The following is a 23,926-nucleotide window of genomic DNA, read 5'->3' on the forward strand; positions in this document are numbered from 1 at the left end:
GGAAGGAGAGGGGGAATGAGGGGTGGCAGAGGAGCCGCTTTTCAATCTGCACCATTGTCCAGAGTTAACGTGGGTCTTCGGGGGAGAGGCAAATGAACAAGGGCCTGGGTTTCCCGGCAGGGTCTACATGTGCGCCAAATAGCTGCGGTTTCTGGACAGCGGCAAGCAAGCCTCTGCTAATGAGCTGGAGTGCAAACCAGCAGGGACTGGAGACTTGACTGGAAAAATCAATCATTTAACTCGGAGGAAAGCAGGTCAGCTGCACAGTGGGCCCCTCCCCTCCCCTCCTTCCCACAGGCAGGCATGCGGGCAGAGAGGCTGGAGGACGCTCTCTCCCCACCCACTTCCAATGTTTCAAAACAAAGTCATTCTAGGAAAATCCACTGTGGGGAGGGAACAGGAAGTTCAGGAGCAAGGATGGCTGGCCTGCGTTGCCTTGTGTTTGTTCAAGGCTCAAAAAGGCAGGCGATACGGGGAACGGTTTGGAGCAAGAAAACAGCTTATGTAACTAGTCAATAAACCAGCCAAAGATTATCACCCAAGCACGCTGTTGTGTGGGTGCATGTGTGGTTCATGCAAACTTCTCAGCCAGTCGATGCTGGCCTCTTGAGAACAGCTCAGCTAAACACAGGTCAAGATATGCTTGGGAATGAGCCACACAGCGGCAGCCACTGCCCATGCTCTGAAGTGGATGCCTGAAGTTCACTAGCTCAGATTTGTGCCAAAACGTTTTGGGGAAAGGTAGATGTGGGGGAAGACCTACAGAGAGCCTGGTTACTGGATCAGGCCAAAGGGGGCCCATCGAGTCCAGCATTGTTCTTACAGTGGCCAAACAGAAGCCCCCAGTCAGCAGCCCACAAACAGTAACTCTCTCCACACTTGTGATTCCTAGGAACTGGTATTCAGAGGCATAATGGATGAGGAACATAGAGATTGTGGCTACTAGCCATTGGTAGTCTTCTCCTCCCCTTTTAAAGCCATCCAAGTTGAAAGCCATCACGACTTCTTGTGGGAGCAAACGCCATAGTTTAATTATGACCTGTTAGAAGAAATCCTTCATTTAGTCTGTCCTTGCAGCCTTAGTTCTTCAAACTATGGGAGACAGTTAACCCAAACTATCTGTTCAGATAACTAAATGTTTTCTGTGAGGAAGAGTCCATAGTCTCAAAATGTTCGGTCATTTGCGGTCTCCTACATTTTTGCATTTTATCTCATAACTGTTTTCTTATGTTAATTTTATTAGTCTTATAACTGTGGTAATTTATGGGTTGTTAGAGGAGGGGGAGTACTGCAGGTGAGGGAAACGTCATCCTCCTTCTGGGGTCACCTGTGCATCTTTAGTCCCCACCCTGCACCCAGCTCTCACCTGTGGCTCCTGGAAGTTGTCAGCATGTGACAGCAGCCACACACACGACTGACTACCCGGCTAAACCTTTTTGCGGTGGGGAAACCAGAAACTGTACACAGTATTCAAAGTGTGGCATCACCAGAGATTTGCAGGAAGTCTTTAGGATGTTGGCAGTTTCATTTCCAATCTTTTCTCTCACAATCCCCAACGTGGGTTTGACACCAAGAGCAGAGTCCGTACTAAACGTGTCCCCAAACTCTCCTCCTCCGAAGGGGCAGCAGACATTCAATCAGATTTCAGCTAAGCCCCTCAGCTTCAACTCGAGAACTTTGCAAAAGACTTGGCTTCTTCTTGTTTCTGCTCCCTCAAAAATCCCAGGGGTGTCTTGCCTCTTCAAACAACGTTTTTTAATTTCCTTAATCTTTTCCAAGCTACACAGGTGAGCTTTGCACCATCACAATGCTTGCTAGATGCTTATGAAAGGGCAGTGGATGGATCCGGATGCAGCAAAATCGCAGGGGCCCCATCTTAACTTTTTCATGGCTTTATGTTTTCATTGCTAGAAACATCTTTGATATTTAATGAAACAGCGTTATACAAACATTTTTATAAACCAACCAATGGAGGCTAATTTATCCAATCCAGGGAGGAGCGACAAGCTTTGCCCCTTCCTCAACACACAATGGCTTCCCAAGTGAACAAAAGCTTGCTCCTGTAGGAAGCTGGAAACTGGATGGCAGACTGCGGAAAAGAGTTTTGCTCAGCTGTTTAAGCACCACCACCACAAAGCCCTGGAGAGCCCACTTCAGCTTCATCCTTGTTGCCATGACAATATAATTCCCCATCTCTCTGGAGCCTGGCTCCTCTCTCACACCTTGCCGAAATGGAAAGGGCTGAAATCATGGCAGCTTGATGCTGCTCAGCAACTTAAAGAGAGAAGAAAGCTGCTAATGAGGTTTTCCCACAAGGAGGCTCTGCAGCATCTGGGACGATGGAAGTTGGGCTTGGCCACAGGGGCTCTAGCACACAGAAGGATGCACAGGAACAAGCTATGACTGACACACAAACACACAGGAGACCAATCGCTTCAGGACTCTCTCTCAGCACCCCCAATAAGAAAAGGTTGAGCTACTGTCACCCCAAACATTCGAGCAGATGGCAAAGTCCAGCATGCACAGCGTCACCCGGCCGTGAAGACAACTCTCAACTGAACTTGCCTGCAGGACAAGGAGTTTTCCCACAACTGCAGCTCTCCCATCTGTAAAATGGGCATAATAGTACCTCGCTTCATAAACAGTCAAAATGCAATGTAATTTGCAAAGCGGCAGAGTTTGAACTCTCCTGCCAACCCACTCCCACCCCGTTAAAAAAGGAGCTGCCGACAGAGTGAGAGATTTGCATTAGGGCCCATGATGTAGCTGACATGGCACCCCCAGATGCTACTGGACTTCACTGGCCATGTTTACAGACTGATGAAAGTAATAATTCAACAAAATCTGGAGGGCACCACGTTGGCTATCCCTGGCATAAAGGTTCTAATGTGTGTCCCCCCCCCCCAAGCTCTGATCCTCCAAAACTGCTGTTAACCAGAGTAAGAAAACTTTCGGGACCTTGGGGGGGGGGTGGCCTGTTATTCTTGCCCCCCTGCAGCCAACAGCAACTTGAAAGCATTTGGACAGAGTTTCCCCCAAGCCAAATCTCCCCCATAATCCAGCAGTTTTTTCAGGAAGAGGGGAAGCATGTGAGGTTTCAGTTGTGGAACCCCCACTCACCTTTGCAAATCAACCTCAAATTTTAATGAGTATAAGAGGAGAAAGTGAGAGCCACCTTAACAGTTCTGCTGAGAAACCAGCTCATCTTTCCCCTGAAATGTTTCCATTCCAGCTGGCAGTCATAAAAACTCAGTATCTTAAGATCTAGTGCCTGGGTTTGCCATTTTCCTCTTCCAATCTCACCTCCTTTTTGTGCCATGTCTTTTAGAGTAGAAGCCTGAGAGCAGGGGACTGTCTCATTATTGACATGATTGATTTTTTAGTTGCTGAGGGAGTCCTTTTTGACTGAACAACAGGGTAAAAACGCTTCAGAAACAAATGAAATCTGCTCAGTTTCACCAATAATCAGAGTTTTAAAAAATTCTTACCAACCAGAAAGCAGCCAAAGTTCTCTCAGGGCTTCCCCTGCAGCACAGATAAGCATCTTTCGCCTGAATCTAGATAAAGGTCTGGCCGGGGCTACTCTGCAGTGTGCAAATTCAGAAGCTGCATTGAGCACAACATCAGCACTTTTCTGGCAGACAGTGCTTTTTTTTTTTTTTTTTTAAAAAGGACTTTAAAACGGTTTGTTTGGGGGAGATTTTCAGGGATTTGCTGCTGCTGTACTGATTGCACGAATGTTATGCCTTGTATGAAGTAAGCGCCTGTGAAAGTGGCAAACTCAAAGAGTGGCCTTGGGGTTGGTGCTGAAGCGCAGCGGCCAACTGCGCAACGGACTCTACACGGTCTCCTGTGGCACAAGAGGGAAGAAGCAAGCAAGCAAGGAGAGCGCCACAAGCTCCGGCTTTGATTCCGTTCTTGCACTGGCATAGCTTTGCTTCCAACTGAAGGATTCATTTGCTGGGGTACAAAGGCAGCAATGTTTCTGAATACCAGTTGCGGGAAACCACAGGAGGGGGAAAGAGTGCTCTTGTGCTTGAATCCTGCTTGCGGGCTTCTCACAGAAGCAGCTGCTGGACCACTGTGAGAACAGGATGCTGGACTAGATGGGCCACTGGCCTGATCCAGCAGAGCTCTTATGTTCTTACATTTCCAGTTTACAAGACTACAGCTCTCAGCCTTTTCAGCAGGCCACTTTTGTAGCACATCTTGCGACACAGCAAAGGTAACAGGTTTGTTCAGGGTAGGGATATTACTGGTTCTTGTTTAAACAGCACTGGGGCTTGTGAATTGGTCTTCAGCTGCAGTGTGGGGATCCACCACTGGGTCATTGACAAACCCCAGAGTGTGCATGTGCAACCACAGCGCTGTCCTCAACCAATTAAAGAGCCAATTATTAAGTGGGCCCCGTAAATGTATACTGTTTTGCTGGCTGGGGCTGATGGGAATTGTAGTCCAAAACATGCAGAGGGCATCAGGCTGGAGGAAGCCGATCTAGCGGCTTTTCATTCCTCCTACACTCTGGGCAATGAATGTCAAAGCAACAGAGCTCGACGACCGTCACCACCTACCCTCCGCACATCAGGAATTCACTTGAGGCCCGACGGCCGACTGCTGCCAGAGGCATGTCGTCTGTATAGCAAAAAGAAGACACCAGGAAACAGGCATTAGGGCCCAGGGAGTGGCAGAGATACAGCAAGAGAGAAAGAGAAACTCAGCAATATTTTAATTTGAAGCTGTGCTAAGCGACACTGCACAGGGAGACAATGCGGCTCTGTTGAGAACAACACAGCATATTCACAAGCACACCATATTCCTGAATAGCCCCCTGATGGGAAGCTGGCTATTATTACTACTACTACTACTACTATTACAATTTATTATCTGCCCCGCACCATGATGTCCCACAGTGGGTTACAGCAATTTAAAATTTAACACTACGAACAGTCTGAAAAATTACAATCACAGGAACAAGGCAGTCCCTGAAAAGGCAAATCTTTGACCTCAAGAGGCCAGGGGAAAGAGGTGTTTCTTCAGCGTATGGCAGAAGTGAAGTGCAACCTGCTTCAGCATAAAAGCTGAATCGCAAGGGCAATGCGTCAATATGGCCTTCATAAAAGTTGCAGTTTCGCAGCAAAGTAGGTTACAGCTGGCAGGGAATAGATGAAACAGTGGCTGGGAGGCCATCAAGGCTGTTACGTACAGGAGACTCCCCGTTTACATGGGGGTTCTGTTCCAGGTCTCCGCGCACATATGTGAAATTGCATAAAATGGGGAACACTCTACTCAACCAAGCCCCACTCTCTCTCTGGCTTGCGGGAGCCGGAGGGATGGTGGGCTTCAGTTGACCATTTCCCGTTTCCGGGTACCAGGCACCCATTCATGTGTTGTGTTCAAACAGAATGTGCATAAATGTGCAGTTGCTTATACACAATGGCAATACTCCCTGAGTAAGGTGGGATGGATTTTTCATTTCCAGCAGGGAAAGGGAAGTGTAAGGGGCTGCTGTTGAAAAGCTCACCCCTGGCCTGGGCAAAGGTCGACCCCCGTGAGCCACCATTCTGGTGGGTAGAGAGGTGAAGTTATAAGACGGCAAGGAGATCCTGCATTGGCATCCCTGGAAAGGGACCCTGCTAGCAAGGAAAGGAATTCATCGTGGATTTATTCCATGCTTTTATTCCTCTGGAGTTGTGATTTCATTAACCTATACAATCATGAGGTGGTGGTGGGGAACACAATGTATAGATTTTTGCTGCTGCCCCAAATTTGCCCTGGGAACACTCCAGTCTCATGAAGCCCTTGCTCATTTTCAAGACACTGGAAGGAAGGCCTGCAGTAGTTAAAGAGAGCTCTCTGAATGGGGATGGGGAGAAAACGAAACAGGAAACATGCTCAACGACGACACTGGAGTAAAAAAAATTAGCAGCGCATGCTTCTCTTTAAATATTAAAAATGGCAGTGACAATCGGCCAAGGGCCAACAAATCCAGAGCCTTACATGACTGGTCAGAGATGTTGTGTGGGACCAGAACGAAGTCATCCGTGTCGCAAGAGGAGTTCTTGCTACTGGTGCTGGTGGAGTCTTTAGACACCTGAAGGTAATTCGGAGGCCCCAAAGGAGGAGAAGAGAGGTTGTCTTCCTGGATATGCTGCATGTCTGGGAGGGACTGAAGGGAGGAAAGAGGAGATGTCAGGATCCCTTGCAGGGCCTCCATTGGGGAAGAGGCTGGCACAAGGAAAAGGGCTGTGCATGAGCTGTTATCCTTCTGCTGCCCCACGTAGGCCCAACTTGATTTGTATAAAATGCAAAAACTTGCATTGATTGGAGAGAGGACAAAGGGCCGTTGGGAGTGTATGGGTACACACACGAGGGCATGACTATCACCTGCTGTGAGCTACCTTCAGAATTGCTCAATCAAAGGGAGGCATAGAAACTTCTAAAACTGCTGATCCTATAGATCCTTGAGGTATTCGGGGGAGTCACTTTGAGTAGTCCCCCGTGTCTCAGATACACAGCTTGCATCCATCAGGAATATGGTGGGGCCAGTTTTGTGGAAACCCCCTTCCAGTTGATGCCAGATACACTGTTATCTCCAAACCTATGGCACTTTCTGAAGACTTATTATTCCAGCAGGCTTTTTACCTGAATTCTGTTTTTAATTCATTTTTAGTCTTATTGCATTGCGTCTCCCATACACGGCCTGGAGACTGATGTGATTAAGTGCTGTGCAAGTTGTTAAAATAAATGATTAACAGGTAATAAAACAAGGGTGGGGGAATCGAATGTGGCCCTCAGGACTCTCCCCCATTCCACACCTGGTCCCCAGCCTTTTTTCACACCTTCCTTGAATGCTTTTGCCTAGCTCGGATGTGTCCTTGAATGTCTCTTGCTTGTTTGGATGGAGAATAGAGGGAGGGCTGTATATTAATGTTATTTATTTCATTTCTATACCACTTTATATTTTAAAGAAAAATCTCAAAGTGGTATAAATGTGGGTATATAAACTAGCCTACTGTACAAAGGTCAAATTTACATTCATTGCTCCGCCCACTTTTGACTCTGGCCTAGAGATGGGAAGGCCTGGAAAACCCCTGGGAAAAATTAGGAAAAAACCCAGCTTTGGGGGAAAACAGAAAACGCCCCCACCCCTTTTCCCAGACCTTCCCATCTCTACTCTAGCCGCACCCACTACTGCCATATGGTCCTCAGAAGGTTGCCCAGAGGGGAATGTGGCCCTCAGACTGATAAAAGCTTCCCAACCTCTGCTCTAAAATAAATTTCTCTCGGCACCACACAAAAGTTGGCCCAGTACAGAAGATGCCACTGTTCTCTATTTTGCACCGAAGTCTCCCAGGCAAACACGACAAAACCCACCAAAACAGCAGAAAATACACGGTTGTGGAAGGAAAGAGCCTGAGGGAAATGTGCTCGCGACTGTCTGCCAACTGTTCTGCAAGGAGGCACCTTGCTCACCCGAGAGAAGATGGCTGCTGGGTCAACGGGGACCAGGGGAAAGCAGAAATCCTAAGGGTCACCAGAGCGGAAGAGAGGAGTCATTGAGGAAGGCCCTTCAAGTGGAACCGCAGCCCAGACTGATAATTAAAAATTAACTCCTCTATGTTTAAGAAGTCAAACAACATTTGGGGAGCTGCTGCACTTGATGGCGGAAGGGGAAATGTAACAAGAAGAACCCATAATGCACCAGTCTCTGCCTGGAAACAGCTTGATCAAGTTTACTGGCCTTGTTGATTCTGCCAGCCCTAGGCCACGTCCACCACTGACTGACCAAGAGTAATTGCTCAGCTCCTCAGTTATGATCTTTGAAGTTTCGCTAACTACTTCCTTGTATACTTTCAAGTTTCATCTCAGCTGGGGCTAGAAACATTAGTGGGACATCTTTTAACGCTTGGAGATAGTTTCTCAACAATGACAAAAGGTCTTCCTGTCTTCTCCCTAGCCAGTTTTGTGCACATCCTTACTCTTCAGCAGGCAACCTGAGGGCGACTCTGGGGAAACCGAGGCTGCCTAGACCCTTGGCTGCCCTTCTCTCCTGCCCCAATGGGATGCTGCTCCTGATGGCTGTAGGCAGTACAGCATCTCACAAGGGCTATAAACTCTTCTTTCTTTCCCCTTCCTTCCTTCCTGGCTTTTTAAAAGAAGAAGCTGAGACTGAAGGTGCACCCAGAATGGATTTCTGCTCCCCAGGGACAAAGACTGTGGCCTCCCAAATCAGAACAGAACTTACTGGTGGAGAAGCAAATCGGCAGGAAGGGGAACTGCCGCAGGAGCTGCCAGAGACGGAGCCCGTGTACGTCGGCACTGGCACAGGGCAAGCTGTGGAAAGGAGAACAATGTAAGGAAAGTGCAGGTTCTGAGGAGTTTCGGTGTTTCTTTTGGGGAGGGGGGGGCATATGAAGAGAAACTACCCAGATCGCCTTTAGTAGCCCCCTCCCAGCATGAAAATTGCCATGCTGCAGACAAAAGCTTTCGGCAACATTTCAAGCCACTAATACATGGAAAGAGGATCCCCCTCCACTACATTGCAATCGAAAAGCCAAAGTATCTCAGACTCAGAGGGGGTAGAATGTCTAAAGGAGCAGGAACCTTGCAAAGGAACAGAGTATGATGCATGAGGTAGGTAAATGAAGGACCAAGTGTGCAGCCTGGGAGTCATTTTGGACTCGCAGCTGTCCATGGAGGCACAGGTCAATTCTTTGTCCAGGGCAGCTGTCTACCAGCTCCATTTGGTACCCAGGCTGAGACCCTATCTGACCGTGGACTGTCTTGTCAGAGTGGTGCATGCTCTGGTTATCTCCCGCTTGGACTACTGCAATGCGCTCTATGCGGGGCTATCTTTGAAGGTGACCCGGAAACTACAATTAATCCAGAATGCGGCAGCTAGACTGGTGACTGGGAGCGGCCGCCGAGAACACATAACACTGGTCTTGAAAGACCTACATTGGTTCCCAGCACGTTTCCAAACACAATTCAAAGTGTTTGTGCTGACCTTTAAAGCCCTAAATGGCCTCAGTCCAGTATACCTGAAGAAGCGTCTCCACACCCATCGTTCTGCCCGGACACTGAGGTCCAGCGCCAAGGGCCTTCTGGCGGTTCCCTCTCTGCGAGAAGCGAAGTTACAGGGAACCAGGCAGAGGGCCTTCTTGTTAGTGGTGCCCATTCTGCGGAACACCCTCCCACCAGATGTCAAAGGAAAAAACTACTACCAGACTTTTAGTAGACATCTGAAGGCAACCCTCTTTAGGGAAGCTTTTAATATCTGAAGGACTATTGTATTTTAATATTTTGTTGGAAGCCCCCCCAGAGTGGCTGGGGAAACCCAGCCAGATGGGCGGGGTATAAATTATTTATTATTATTATTATTATTATTATTATTATTATTATTACTACTACTACTACTACTACTACAAAAAGTATTGGGGATAATAGCATCATTGATACACAAGAACCTGTGGTGGTGCTCCATAAATCTGTTAAAGGGTAGGAAACTACAAGAAGGAAGCAGCTGGAGGGAAGGACTCATGGTTTCAGTTGTCTCTATACTAATGCAGAGCATGGGAAACAAGCAAGACAAATTTGAGCTCTTAATACAGGATGGCAAATACGACCTAATAGCCATTACTGAAACCTGTTGGGATGAGGGGTATAAACTATTCAAGGAATACTCCCATCCCCACAAACACATTTAAAAGGGTAGTTGAGATTCCTGCATTGCAGGGGGTTGGACTAGATGACCCTCAGTTACCCTTCCAACTCTACAATTCTATGATTCTATAAGTATGGGGGGTGGGGGTTGAGCAAAGATAAGGCAGAAGGGAATTCTGACTTACACTTTCTGACCATTGAAACCTGGTCGAGGAAAGGGTGGTTGAAGAAGGCTTCTGCAAGAGAGGAAAAAAGTTGGCTGCATGACAATTAGCCTCTAATCCAAAAGGGGGCTGCAGAGCTGCAGGGTGAGGGATCACAACTCTCTCTCTCTCTCTACACACACACACACACACACACACACACACACGCTTCTCCATCCAGGGCTCAAAAAGAGCTCATGAAAGATTAAAGCTTTCCCAGCGTATGTGTTGCTATTACACTTGGAAAAGAAATACAGTCCATCACTTTAAAGATGCAGCTGGCCAGAGGAATCGAAGGCAGGTACTTAAAAGCCCATTTCCTCACAGACACAGGCTTGGCTTTCAGTTTTTGAAGCGCTGCTTGTATTAATTGAAACACACACTTTGCAGATCATGGAGAAGGGTTGGGTTTCAATATTTGGCAGTAGAAGCAAAAAAGGGGTGTGTGTAAAATTTTCATTTTTAAAATAATAACACGTACTGTAATTGGTAGAGCCCAGTGTACCCTGATGGGGGTGCAACGTTGCCCCCTCCCCAGTCATTATTTATTGCATTTATATCTTTCCTGCCAAGGAGCTCAAGGTGGAGTAACGTGGTTTGCCCTCCCTCCTCATTTAATCCCCACAACAACAATGGGAGGTAAGTTAGGCGGAGAGGCAGGCACTGACCCCTAAGGTCACCCAGTGAGCTTCATGGCTGAGTGGGGATTTGAACCCTGGTCCAACACTCTGTTGTAAACAAAAATTGCCCTTTTCCCTTATGGGGTATCCAAGAGCCCATACAGAGTCCTTACATAGGTTCCCTATTGGTAGGAGAGAATAACAGAGGCCAACCAGAGAATATTGAGAAGCAAAGCAGCTAGTAAGCTTGATCTTTACTGATCTGTTGCAACAAGGTCCTCACCACATGCAGGAGGGAGGAGGAACCCAGAAAAATGGTGCGCAAGGCCTTATAAAGACTTCTGAAATTGCCACCCTGTAGATCAAGACCACCCCCAGAAACATCATACATACATCACAGAAGGGGTGTAACTTAAGACCACCCCTCAGATACATCACACCTCTATCACAGAAAAGGCAGTCTAAAGCAGAAATTTGAATATTGTTTATCTCCTGTCTGGCAGGTTACTTGATTGGATTACCTGGGGAGCCCGCCATTCTTTTGTAGTGATAAATACTTAGTTCCTGGGGCAGTTCACATGCTCACACCCTGTTCATATCTTAAATGTGTCCTTAAGACAGGATTTGTGAGGAAAGAGACAATGGGGAGGTGTGTCCCACTTTGACCTTGCGGAGAAAACATTTGGTCAGTTTAGGAATCAAAATGGTTCCAGGTTGGCCTTCCTGTGCTGATCTATGTATGTGCTTGGTACACTTATGAACATTACCATATATCTAAGACCATAGATACACTACACAGATTGCTCATCTGGCGTACAACACCTTGTTGCAAAGCAAAAGTAACTGCACCCTCAGGCCAAAACCAGTGAGCTAACAACAACAGCTTTGTTTTTGTACTCAGCTAAACATCGCTCAGAGCAGCGGTAGGGATGATTAACAGAGCTTGGACCCAAGTGTCCCTGTTCAAGGCTCAGAGCAAACAGCAGTGAACCCAGGAGAACGTTATCAAACTCAGCCACCTCCCTCCCCCGAGTCATTTTAAGCGGAGGAGGGACAGGTCTAGCACTGCAGGTCCGACAGGCTTTGACACCCTGAGTCAGAACAGGGTGTTCTGCGGCTCAGGAGGGAGAGTCCAGACACCCTTGATAAGCGGCTTTGCTGTCCTGGAGTTAGCACATGCTGTCCTGCGAAAGGCTGCGGGGGCAGCTGCTTGAGGGGGGGGCTCCAGCCGCGCAATGGAAGTGGGTTGTGAGAGCCCTTGTGGTGGCCAAGAGACTCAGGCTGCAAGGTTGGAAAGAAAAACACGCACCATCTATCACCCAGTGGGTGGGAAATCTCACTAATCTCAATTTCATTTAGACACCTATAGTGGACCTGCTCATATTAATGAATACATTTAAAAGCAGGATTATTGGCTACAATGGCGTGCTTCTTTCAAGCCTCATTTCAACAGAGGGAGATGGCCCTGCAAGCGCCAGGGACGTCCTCTCCACTGGCAACCCCCTGACCTAGCCTACCTGGCAAGTCTGTTGTGAAGATATAAAGGGTTACAGTAGCAGCAGCAGTGAGCTCCTTGAATGGGGTGGGGTCTCCTTCACTGGTGGTATTTTTTTTTTTTTTAAAAAAAAAGGTTAATTGTTTGGCACGCTGCAGTTCAGCCTTCTCTGACCTGGTGCCATGTTTTTAAATGCTAAGTCCCAAAAGCAAGAGGAAAGCAAAGTTATATCCCAGACAGGTAGAAAAGCGAACACAAAACATTGCATTTTCCTCTCCCCACCCCCCCACACCACAAACAGCTGCCAAGCATCAGCTGGTCAGCAACTGTTCAAAGCCTGAGCTGGCAGAAAGAGGATTTCGTCAGAAACCTTCCAGACAACAATCACGAAGGCCAAGTCGACGCAGAACACTATAAATAGTCCAGCAAGCTATTTTCAGTGTCGTTCCTCTATGGCTGTTCATTCTTTTCTTTTAACACACTGACTGCCGTTTACAGGTTGTATGAAAACTTGTTCATGCTTTTAAAGCTTGGCATTTGATTTTTGTGCTTTCGGCGTAATCCTCATACCTCCAAGAAACCCAGGATTATGTAAGCAGATCATTGCTATTTACAACCTAACATCCCTAACCGGAAGTGCCACAGGAACAGATGAGCAGAAAGCCCAGAGGGGGGGAGGAGAACTGCCCACTCTGCAGTATCTTGCTTCCCGTCACCTGCCCCTTCTCATCACAGTGCTGCATATGCAAAACAGATGAAATAAAAATGAAAAGCCAATCTAGAGTCGACCTGCATTTAAATAAATGGATTTAAGAACCCAACAATCCCAGAAATTGAGTATCCATCTTAATAGGTGATTTACTTGTTTATAATTGTATTCATATCCCACACTGTTTTCCACCAAGGAGCTCAAGCTGGAATACATGATTAATCCTTTCCACATTTTCTCCTTACAACGACCCAGCGAGGTAGGTTAAGCTGAGTGAGCTCCATAGCAAAGTGGAGACTAGAACTCCAATCTCCTAGGTCTTAGTCAAAGACTCTAATCAATAGAGCACACTGGCTCCCTCTACACTCTTAATCGCCACGCCCTCATCCTTGTGCAACCACCCTGGAGGGTCGGTTACACAGAAGGTGGGAGAATGATTGGGCTTGATCCCTGTGTCGGCTCAATGATGGCAGTGAAGCCAGCCAGGGATCCTGGGCTGGCTCAACCCCTCTCCTCCTGCAGAACACCTTGTTTTCAGGGCTTTCTGCTATCTGGTTTTTGGGGCGTCCATTGATCAAATTTGGTGGTCAGCTAGAGGCCAACTCAGCCGCCAGTCTCTGCTCAACTGTCAACACATGCCTCTGGGAACCTGCATGTAAGTGCAATGCACACATGACCCTAGAACAAGCTTGTGAAAGGAGAGGCATCTTTTACATGGGTCTAATACACCCCGCCCTGGGATTATGTTCAGGATCTGGGAATTCACAAAGCTGAACTGAATGCTGAAGCACCAGATCTATTGAAGTGGAGTGGCAAAGGGAAATTCAATGACACACTGAACACTGTGGTACTGTATATACAGTTGAGGACACAAATCCCTGAATTCACAACCAGAGAGAGGGGGAGAGGGAGAGCTATGCTAGAAAGGGTGGAGGAAAAGAGGTGAGACCATAGAGCATACCAATTCTGGCACAGGATTCCAGAAGACAAAAGGGGGGTGAAACTTTCACCTATCCAGTGCTCAGAGGAGCTTTTACGGCTGCAAAAAGGAGGCTGGGTCAGGAACTCTATGCCTTAGAATTTGTGTGTGATTTCCAGAATTGTAGGACTCTGTCCTGCAGCTGCTCTGAGTTAGGCTAACTGCTGGGCAACACAATTCCTTACCTGGAAGCTTTCTGACCTGATGATCCTTGCGAAGAGGATGGCATGTGAAGAGTCCAGCCAAGGTTTGCCCCTTTCTAAGGGTATTCTCTCATATAAGAGAAGCTGTAAGGGGAAGGGCATTCTCCACTTTTCTAGAAGTGGGGGTGGGTAGGGCTTACTCTGCACCAATCAGTTTCCTTTCAGGAGTGGTTTCCCATCACACCCATCTGTTATAACTCCCCTTTCGGGTTTGGGGTCGAGATGACAATCCTGCTTCAGAGACACAGCGTTTGCATGCTGGTTCCTGGTTCCGTGAAAGGCATTGCTTCCTTCAGCACAGGTATGCCCCAACCCACACCATGAGTGCACGAAAGGTGGGTTCTGCTTTGGGCAAGAGGAAATCTCACCTGAGGGCTGAATTGGTGGCATTTCATGGAGTTTCTTCAGCCCATTCATTCTGTTAACTTTTTGTTTTATTGCAACACAGAGCCAAGTTGCCTGGCTTCAAACTCACAAGCCGGTGCAAAAATAAGGTTAAAGGGCCATGCACACCTCATTCCAATGGCCAAGATGCTAGTCCAGTACCCTGAACCTAAAAATGGTCTGCTCATACTATCCAAGTCACCCCTTTGCAATCCCACAATTAAGGAGGGTTTGGGTTGCCCTGACCATCTGATCTCACAAAGTAGCGCCAATGTTTTGCTCTTCCCCACTCCTTCTCCTGTCTTCTCTTTCATTTTCTTGATAGAGGTGACTCACCCCAATCTCCCAATCTTACTATTGCTTCTCATTTAACAAATGACTGTTACAGGTGCCACTTTGTACTTGTTCCATATTTGTAAGCATTCAATATTTTTTTGAGGCAACAGCTACATTTTGGAACCCCGTCTACTGCTATTGGGCAGTAGCCTCCTTCACTGTGCTCTTTTCGGTGCCTTCCAAAAATATTTTTCTTTAGACAAGCCTATATTTAGAAAGTTAGTAAGAGTTTTAATCTATTTTTAGTTTATTGTCGAATTAAATTTATTGAAAGGTTTATTGTTAATTCTTCATATTGATAATGATATTGCTTTAAACAGCTTTGAGGTGTTGTTTTTTTACAATCATGCAGTGTATGAATTTTATGAAATAAAATAAATGAATTTAACTAAGACTTTTGAACATTTGAAGAAGTGTTCTGTGTAATTCAAAAGCTAGCATATCCAGTGTGTTGAACAAGTTCTGTAAAAGGTACCACTTAACTTTCTACAATGGACAAATACACCAAACCAAGACTGCAGCTCAAGCCTATTGAAACCACCAAACTGATAATCTTCATGCACACTGATTCACACAAGAAAGCAAAATAATTACTTGGGCAGGGAAGGCAACGAGTCATAAAATGTTTACTCACCAAAGTCCATTCTATCTTTCTGGTTTCTCTGAAGCAAACCCAACAGCAGGTCAGCCAAGGAAGCTGATGTTTCCCTGGGAACACTGAATACAGAAGAGAACTAAGTGGGAGATTTGTATTTTTACTATATATAAATCATACGAGTCCTACTGAACAAAACACATTGACGATCTGTCACCCTTCAACAGAGGTAAAGGTATTCAAATTCTTAAAGATTCTAGCAGATATCAAAAACCCTCCACAAAAGTAGACATACATACCTAGGGATCAGATTCCTGTTCTTTTCATAAAACATTCTGAGGTCTTGAGGACTGTTAGCCTGTGAAAGGGAGAATAAGTGTGATTTGCCAAGTTGTATTTACCCCAAACCCCTAATGTCCTTAACATACACCTGTGTGAGAACAAAGGGCACCAAGGGAGCCTGGCTGCTGCTGGATCAGGCCAAAGGCCTACAAAGCCCAGGATTCTGTTCTCACAGTGGCCAAACTGATGCCCTCACAAGCACAGAACATTTACAGGGAAATGTGTATATTTAAAAATGAAGAGCAGATACCTACTGGGAGAGCATGGGTGAGGAACCTCAACCTATGGGTTCAATGAGGTCCGCTAGGCTGGCTAATTTGGCTGGCCCAGCTGTTTTTTACTGGACAGGCCCAGCTGACACTTGCCAGACAGCATTTATTTATCCAATTTCTATACTACCCTTCATCTGAGGATCACACGGCTGTTTACAATATAGAAATAAAAAAATACATAACCTAGTAACAAACAAAAACAATACCCTGCCACACACAGTTAAAAAGGCCACAGATTGTTTAATCCGCCAAAGGCTTGGGAAAAGAGACATGTTTTCACCTGGCAACTAAAGATATGTAACTAAGGGGTCAGGTGAGCCTTCCTGGAGAGTGTTTCACAAGCAGGGAGCCCCACTCTCAACCTTAGGACATGATATGGAGGGGAGGATAGCATCCCTCAAACTGTTCCATTCTCTGCCCACTGTGGCAGGCAGAGTTTAAGCTGCCCATACCTGAAAAGGAGGCTTTCCAACCAGACACTGATAGATCACTGTTCCGATACTCCAGAGGTCGGCCTTCGCATCATAGTGCTGCGACATGATCACTTCAGGAGCCTGAAAGATGCAAAGAGTGTGATCATGGGTAGGAGGAGGAGTTAGGCTAGCACCAGACCATGCCATTACCAAGGAAGTAGGTTTAGTCATTGTTTGAAGACTATCTCTACCTCTACGTCTGGTCTTGACCAGAAAGATGCTGGAATCAAGGGTGAGCCACATGACCTTAAGGTGCTGCTGTGCAATGCCAGGGCAATGACCCACAAGATCACTGCCGGCCACGACTTGATCGTGGATGGAGGAATTGACCTGTCATGTGTGACAGAGACTTGGTTGGACAAGGCAGATAGGCCTGTTCTTGCCGCTGCTTGTCCACCAGGTTTCTCTTATGCACAGCAGCCCAGGTCATTTGGGTGGGGATTGCAGTGATCTTTAGGAAGTCATTAACCTGCACCAGATGTCCTATGGGGAAGACCTAGTTTTCTGAGTTCATGTTCTGGAAGTTGGGCAATAGGGGCAGTACAGGATTCCTTTTGGTGTACAGACCTCCCTGCTGCACTAAGGATTCCCTGCCCAAGCTGCTTCAGGTCATGGTGGATGTTCTCTTGGAGACACCTAGTTTGGTTGTCCTAGGGGATTTTAACATCCATGCTGTCCCTGAATAAGTTTGGCCCAACTCGTAGTTGCGGACATGCCTTAGACCTGGTGTTCATTTCTATGGACGTGGGTGATCTAACACTAAGTAAAAGCGAAACGAAGGAAGTGCCATGGTCAGATCACTTCCTGCTGCAACTGGACTTCTCCGCGACCCTTCCCCTCTGCAGGGCAGTGGGGCGGAGTTTCACAAAGGGCGAGGCACCATGAGAGAAGTGTCTAAGGGCTGCCTTCATACCAGCTTCTTTTTGCAGGACCACAGTTGGCTTCGTTTGCATTAGAACCTGAGTGGGGCCTCTGATAAAGAGTTATTCTTCTGGGCCAGCTAAACCAGGGTGGGGGAGCACATTCCTCTTTCAAGACCAAGCTTCCCCTGGGATAACAGACACTGTGCCAAACATCGAATCTGTGGACTGGGAGAGCGCCGGCATCCTGCCTGGAACAGATTTTTCACTATCATGGCTGATCTACTGCTGCCTTTGCATTCTCCTGGTAAGTGTTATTTCCTGCTCCAAACACACCAATTTTCAACTCCAATTTTTACTTGGAGGAGGGAAGCAAATTAATCTCCTTTGCCCAAAGTCTTTCTCCTGCCATGCTATGTAGTGTCAGAGGGATGCCAGTCCCAAAATATATGGGGGGGGGTCCCCCAAGATGAGTAGGGAGGTGTATTCTTTTCCTTTCCTTCCGCCTGAAGGTCACCAGATGTTGTGACTCCAGCTCTTCTCATTCTCAGCCAGCTTAGCCAACTATGAAGGGTTGAAGGATGCAGCACTTAGGGGACATCAGACAAGGCAGTATGGGGATAACAGCACTGACTTATAAGAGTGTTGGGAAAATTTACCAATAATGCTTTTACTGATAATACAGAATACTTTGGAGGCTGGTCAGAAAGTTAGACTATTGATATTCTACTCTGATTTTAATGGTGCACTGTGATTTGCAATGATTTGATTTACTGACTTTTTCAAAATGTAAACCGCTTGCAGACAAGAAACAGTGGAAGAACAAATTAAATAAAGACAAAAATACACAAATCTAAGTAGTATTACTGAAAATTCTCAGTTTAAGGCCCCACCTTTACCAAATATTTAAAGAATCTTGGGAACAGTAGTTAGTTAAGAGCACTCGGAGGTGTTAGGAGACCCCTTTTCCTTTCCCAAAGCTGCAACTCCCAGAAAGGTTTAAAAGTCAATGCCCTTTCCCAGGGAACCATGGGAATTGTAGCTCTGGGAGTAGAACAGGGGTTTCCTAACAACTCTCATCACCCTTTTAAAAAAAACTACGGTTCCCAGATTTTTTTTGGGGGGGGGGAAGATGACTATTTAAAATGGCATGATACTGCTTTAAATATATAGTGTGGATGGGTCCAAAGTCTGATGACAGCAATGAAAACTTAATGAGCTGTTACTCACCATGTACATAGGGGAACCACAGAGGGTGGCAGCCATCATGTTGCTCTGGAGATAACGAGCAAACCCAAAGTCAGCTGTTTAAAGGAAAGCATACATCTCTTTAACTACCTTTTGGTGGGTTTTATTTATTTCTCTCTCTCTCTCTCTCTCTCTCTCTCTCTCTCTATCTATCTATCTATCTATCTATCTTGGACTAACTTGCTGCCCTTTTATGTTACAAAATACCACAAATATGAAGGCTTCCAAAGCAAGGGCCCCTTTTGTCGTCTCCCCCAGTCGCAACGCAAGCAGCTTTGGGATCAGCAGAAACAGTTCTCTGTCAGCAGCTGAATGCATAAATGATTGATTCAAGACCAATGAACGAAAGCACACCCAGTCTGCTTTGTTCCAAGTCACCACTGTAAAAAGAAACACACCTGTGGAATGTGGGGATGGTCCATACATTAGAGCCAGGGTTCCTCAAACCTGAGTCTCCAGGTGTTTTTGGAATACAACTCCCATCATCCCTAGCTAGCAGGGATGCATTAGACTGAGGGGTAAAGCCAGACTGGTCAAGAAACAAGCACTCGAGAGGGTGCTACAGCCAATCACAGCTCTCCAATGAGCATCTCAGTAACAAATGCATAGGTTGGGTCTTTTATGTTGCTGGGGGACCACCCAGAACAATCAAGACTTGGGTGGCGGGACACAGAGGTCCAGTTGAGCACTCACCATGCTCATCTACCCTTCTGTGCAGATGTAGAAGAGAGAAAGGCACGCAAATGAGCAGTAATGTCTCACAGTCGTTTCCCACCCTGCTGAGGCAGCGCACCAGGGCCGACTTACCTATCTTGATGCGTATGCCGCTGATGTTGGATTTCCTGCGGTTGGCGTACGACAGCAGGATGTTTTGTGGCTTGAGGTCCCTGTGAATTATCCCTTTGCTGTGGAGGATACGCATGGCAGCAGCAATCTGCTGCAGGAATATGCGGATGGTGTCTTCGCTGAGCGTTCCTTTTGCTGAGGGAAGGAAAGTACTTTATATCCCTTTCAGAGTCCTGGAAACTTCCTAGCGTGAACAGAGCTCTTTGGGAAGCACTAAGCATACGCTGAAGCTGCCCCACTGAATCCAAAGACGGCTTTAAAAATGCTTTGCTCCGGCAGATACAAAATTCACTGGGAGATGGATGAAGTCAGTGTTGGGCACTTAAGGGTCCTGTTACTTTCTTTCAATGTGATACTTTTAAGAGCGTGCTTAAACCTCTCCCAGTGGAATCAACAGGATTTAAAGGACATCGTGCTTTGGCTCCTATGTAACACCTGTATACAAAAGGCAGTTCCCAACTTTCTATCGCACTTGAGTGTGACCAACAGAAAAATTTGCTAAGACAGGCCCAAGAGAGAACGAACAGAGGGAAGAAAAACACATTGGTCTTTGAAGGATGAAAAACACCCTGTTTCCCCTGCAACAGCTGGGAGGGAGGGATCAATTCCCAAAATTAAGCATTTCTGAATCACCATGCAGTCTGTCAGCTTATTATGCTGGTCACATGTAAATGAAGCATCTCTCCTCCAACTTATAGTCAACGGAAAAGGAATCTCTTCCCCTGGCTTCCAGCACCTCTTCTCACAAAGCCTTATCGTCTTCCTCCAAAGATTTCAGGAAACGGTTGGCACAAGATCCCAGGAAATCTAAACAAAGGCCTGCTATCTTGCAGACTCAATTCTACAACAGAGCACAATGTCTTGCAGCATGCTGACCCTCCCCGGTGCAATTCCTTTTTAAAAATGTATATGGAGAAAGCATGACTGACAGGAAGCGGGCGCCAATTTTAGCTTGAACTAGTTTACTGGCAGCTTTGAAAACAAAAGGGTATTAAAATACACAGCCAGAAAACAAACTCCCTCCAGCCAGTCATAAACTTTGCAGGAAAAGAGACAGCCACGGGGCAGCGTCACAGCACTCCGAGACTTCTGAGCCATGAATTAAGAACCACAAGCAATCCATTACCTTGTAAGTAATCTGCCAGGTCTCCGCCATTGCAATACTGCCCAAGAGAGAAAGGAAATGGGTTAGTATCAGATTTGCGGGTGTCTGCACTTCTCAGCCTGCTTGTGCACAAGGCCCACAATAGACCTAACGTACCATGGCACAATCAACTGTATCAGGATCTTCCCCCAGGCTTGGGTTATCCTTTCCCTTCCTGCACATAGATATCCCTGCCACAATTTAATTTTCTGAGCTAACCATGGAGCAGCTACATTTGGACTGGCAATTTTCACTAAACCGTGGCTAGGCCACACCACCAGTTTCCAGCCCTTGTAGTAGTAGTAGTAGTAGTAGTAGTAGTAGTAGTAGTAACAACAACAACAACAACAACAACAATAATAATAATAATAATATAACCTGTATTTGGGATTGACCATAATTTGTGAAAAATGCTAATGTAGATACAACTCAGCATCTTGGCTCCATTCTGAAAAGTAAGGGGAGGGGGACATTTCCAAACCAGACAGCAGAGGGGGCATACGAGTCTCTTCATTGATGGTTAGGAGATCAGAAACTGCTCCATTTGTAGGAAGCCTGAGTGTTTAATTATATATGTGTATATTCAAATACATTTCCTATTATTCATATTTAACTAATTTTGGAGAGTTAACAGACATTTTGGTTAAGAATCACAGGTATTGTGAATGAAGCTGCTATGTAATTTATGGAACTCACTAAATCATAAGTCTATTTTAAGTGCACCTGAAATTAACAACCCAGGTTGTATTACTTACTTATTTCATAAAATGTATCATTTGATATTTTGTGTTTGTGTGTGTACACATACACACCCACACACACCCAAGTGGTTAATAGCAGTTCTCCAAGTCATTCAGCAAGGCAACGTGAAGCTGTATTAGTTGTTTCTCTGGGTAAAGGAAAGAATGCTCTCAAGCCACAGATGAACAAATACAAATGAGAGACAGAACTTTTTATTTATTTTTTAAGAGAAAGAGAGCCTGCTGCTACTCGATGCAAAGGAGAAAGCACTGGAAATATGTAAGCTGTTTTCTGCCAAAAGTTTAGGGAAGCCATAGGGTTTAGAAGAGACTAGAATGCTTGGCACAACACCCTGTTCTCAGCTGCAAACTTCCAGGTCTGGAAAAACCCTGTGGTGTCTTTATGCTTTGGGAATTTGGAAGCTTACAGCAGTCACTGGTGAACGTATTCTTTTTAGGAATATTGCAGGTCTGCTTGAAGTTCTGCCATTAACCACCCCATGCCCATAGCTCAATAGGACGTAATCAGTGACAAATAGCTCCTACTAACAGCCTCTCCAAACACTGAGCTTTGAAATTCTCATATACGTTGGCTTCAAAGAAGAAACCATAATACTGAGTATCTGGTGTTCTTTCCTGTACAGCAAAGCCTCTTACATCTTTGCTCAACCTCCATCACTTCCCCCCTCCCTAAACTCTCCATTTTCTTTCTTTCAACTTTGACACAGCTGACGTGGGCTGTAGGAAGAGGACATTCAAGGACACCATCTTTAAAAAAAAAAAAATCCTTCCAGTAGCACCTTAAAGACCAACTAAGTTAGTTCTTGGTATGAGCTTTCGTGTGCATGCACACTTCTTCAGATACACTGCCATGATAGATATTTGACGAAGAATGATCTATGCTACAATTCAATCCTAAACTGAAGGCCCATATTGTTAGATCCGCACTTCTGAAGCCCACCCCATATAGCTGTGTTAAGTGATCTTTTAATTTTTCTTATAAATTTTTACTCACCCATTATCTATGCTTAATTATGTATTCTATGTATATGTTTAAATCTACGCTTGGTTCTAGCTCCTAATTTATTTAATAATTATTCGCTTGGATTCATACTGTTATGCTATTTATGTATATGTTTTGCTTATGCTGGTCTATGACCGTAATAAAGTACTTGACTATGTGCAATATAAACATAGGTCATTCTAGCTGCACACTTTGGGTGGCTGGGATGGGATGTGGCACACATTCTCTTGTTTGATTTTACAGCTAAACAAGGCAGGCTGCAGTTTGTTTGTATGGCATTTCAATATAAAAAGAAAAATACTAAAATCCATCAAAGGAGAAATTAGAAAATTCAATACACACCTCCATTACCAGAAAGACAGAATTGGGCATCTCCTGAAAGAGAAGCAGAGAAATTTCTTATTTAATAATAGGAACAAAACTAAAAGAGTCAGACCATTGGCCCATTTACTTCAATATTGTCTATACCAGGAGTGTCCTGCCCCCCCCCATGGGTAGATCACTGCCAGTCCCCCCCCCCCCCCGGGAGTAGATTGCAGTTAGTTGGGAGTTGGACGTCCCTGGTCTATACTAACTGGCAGTGGGCTCTCAGGCTGCGAGTCTTATCCCAGTCCCTACCCGAGGCTTTTGGGTTTCCACATGCAAAGCAACAGCTCTGCCACTTAGCTGTGGCCCTTCCGCAAAGGAAGCAGATGATGATATTATTCAAAAACGAATTCTAACCTGATGTCTCAATAAGCACTAGCAAGGACATAGACACACAAGTGCTCAACTCAAGACTTTGCCTCAAACCATAGTTAAGAAAGCTTAGGCTTAAACTTTGGCACAACATATGAACTGCCAAACCAGAGTTTTGAACTACGACTCCCATCATTCATGACCACTGTCCATTTTGGTTGGGGTTGCTGGGAGTTGTAGTACAGAAGGTCCAGAGGCTAAGGGGAGGGCCTATTAAGATCTTCCTTAACTGCTGGGTAAATCCTTCCTAGTTTTCATAGCTGTTGCTCTCACATTTTTATGGCCATGATATGAGCCGTCTCTTTTAAAGGTGGTGTATGCAAGAGTATGAATGTGTGTGTGGAAACAGAATCAGAGATGGAGAGATATCCAGAAAAAGAGAGATTCCTTCGTGAAGAAGCTGCCATATGTGGGCAGGAGACACAACATGAAGGCAGTAGGACCCTGCTCATGTGTTCCTGGTGCTTAATTCATATACTAAGTGGCACAAGGTGAGAGCTGCTAAAGTCCCACTAATCTGCAAACCCAAAGCAGCATTATTTTTATTTTTTACAGACTAACAGCTAGGTACTTTACACATGAACAGAAAATATACCATAAAATTTGGCAACCACTTATGCATGACAGCTTTATATTGTTGTTAATGAAGGAAACATTAGCCCCTCTCTCTAGGAATCAATCAGTTTCCTTGGTGTTTTTTCTAGGAATGCTTTTTCTCTCTCTTACCGCTAGCATAAAGGATAATTATTTGAAATACTTCCAGAGAGCCTGACTGTGATGAGCAAAGTGAAGCTGAGAGACTGGAGTGAGCCATACAAAAAACCACAATTCTGTTTTCAGATGTTAGCCCTGGAGCTTCAGAACCAGAAGAGACAGTCACCGTTCAGCTCTTTTTGAAGAAGGCTGCTTGCTTCCCCCAGCAAAGGAAGCCACAACAGATCCCACCTCTAAGAAGAAGAAGAAGAAGAAGAAGAAGAGGAGGAGGAGAAGAAGAAGAGTTTGGATTTGATATCCCGCCTTTCACTCCCCTTCAGGAGTCTCAAAGCGGCTAA

The 23,926-nt window shown here is 45.8% G+C and overlaps 1 protein-coding gene across 3 annotated transcripts in view; it reads right to left on the reverse strand.

Annotated features, from left to right (window-relative positions):
• Positions 1–23,926, reverse strand: part of ULK2 (unc-51 like autophagy activating kinase 2) — a 67,108-nt gene that overhangs the window by 15,558 nt on the left and 27,624 nt on the right. For 2 of the 3 annotated variants that reach the window (XM_083715048.1, XM_083715050.1), the window contains exons 4-14: positions 22,479–22,511; positions 20,355–20,391; positions 19,190–19,363; positions 18,365–18,438; positions 16,254–16,355; positions 15,487–15,545; positions 15,227–15,309; positions 9,849–9,899; positions 8,246–8,334; positions 5,998–6,166; positions 4,572–4,632 (exon numbers count right to left, since the gene is read on the reverse strand). In XM_083715048.1, the coding sequence (XP_083571174.1) occupies positions 4,572–4,632; positions 5,998–6,166; positions 8,246–8,334; positions 9,849–9,899; positions 15,227–15,309; positions 15,487–15,545; positions 16,254–16,355; positions 18,365–18,438; positions 19,190–19,363; positions 20,355–20,391; positions 22,479–22,511 (932 nt within the window). Of the gene's footprint in view, positions 1–4,571; positions 4,633–5,997; positions 6,167–8,245; positions 8,335–9,848; positions 9,900–15,226; positions 15,310–15,486; positions 15,546–16,253; positions 16,356–18,364; positions 18,439–19,189; positions 19,364–20,354; positions 20,392–22,478; positions 23,822–23,926 lie in introns of all 3 variants that reach the window. The other variant, XM_083715049.1, reaches the window with a different exon arrangement.

Source organism: Podarcis gaigeae, assembly GCF_964106915.1.
Source record: "Podarcis gaigeae genome assembly, chromosome: 15".
Classification (NCBI taxonomy): Eukaryota; Metazoa; Chordata; class Lepidosauria; order Squamata; family Lacertidae; genus Podarcis; species Podarcis gaigeae.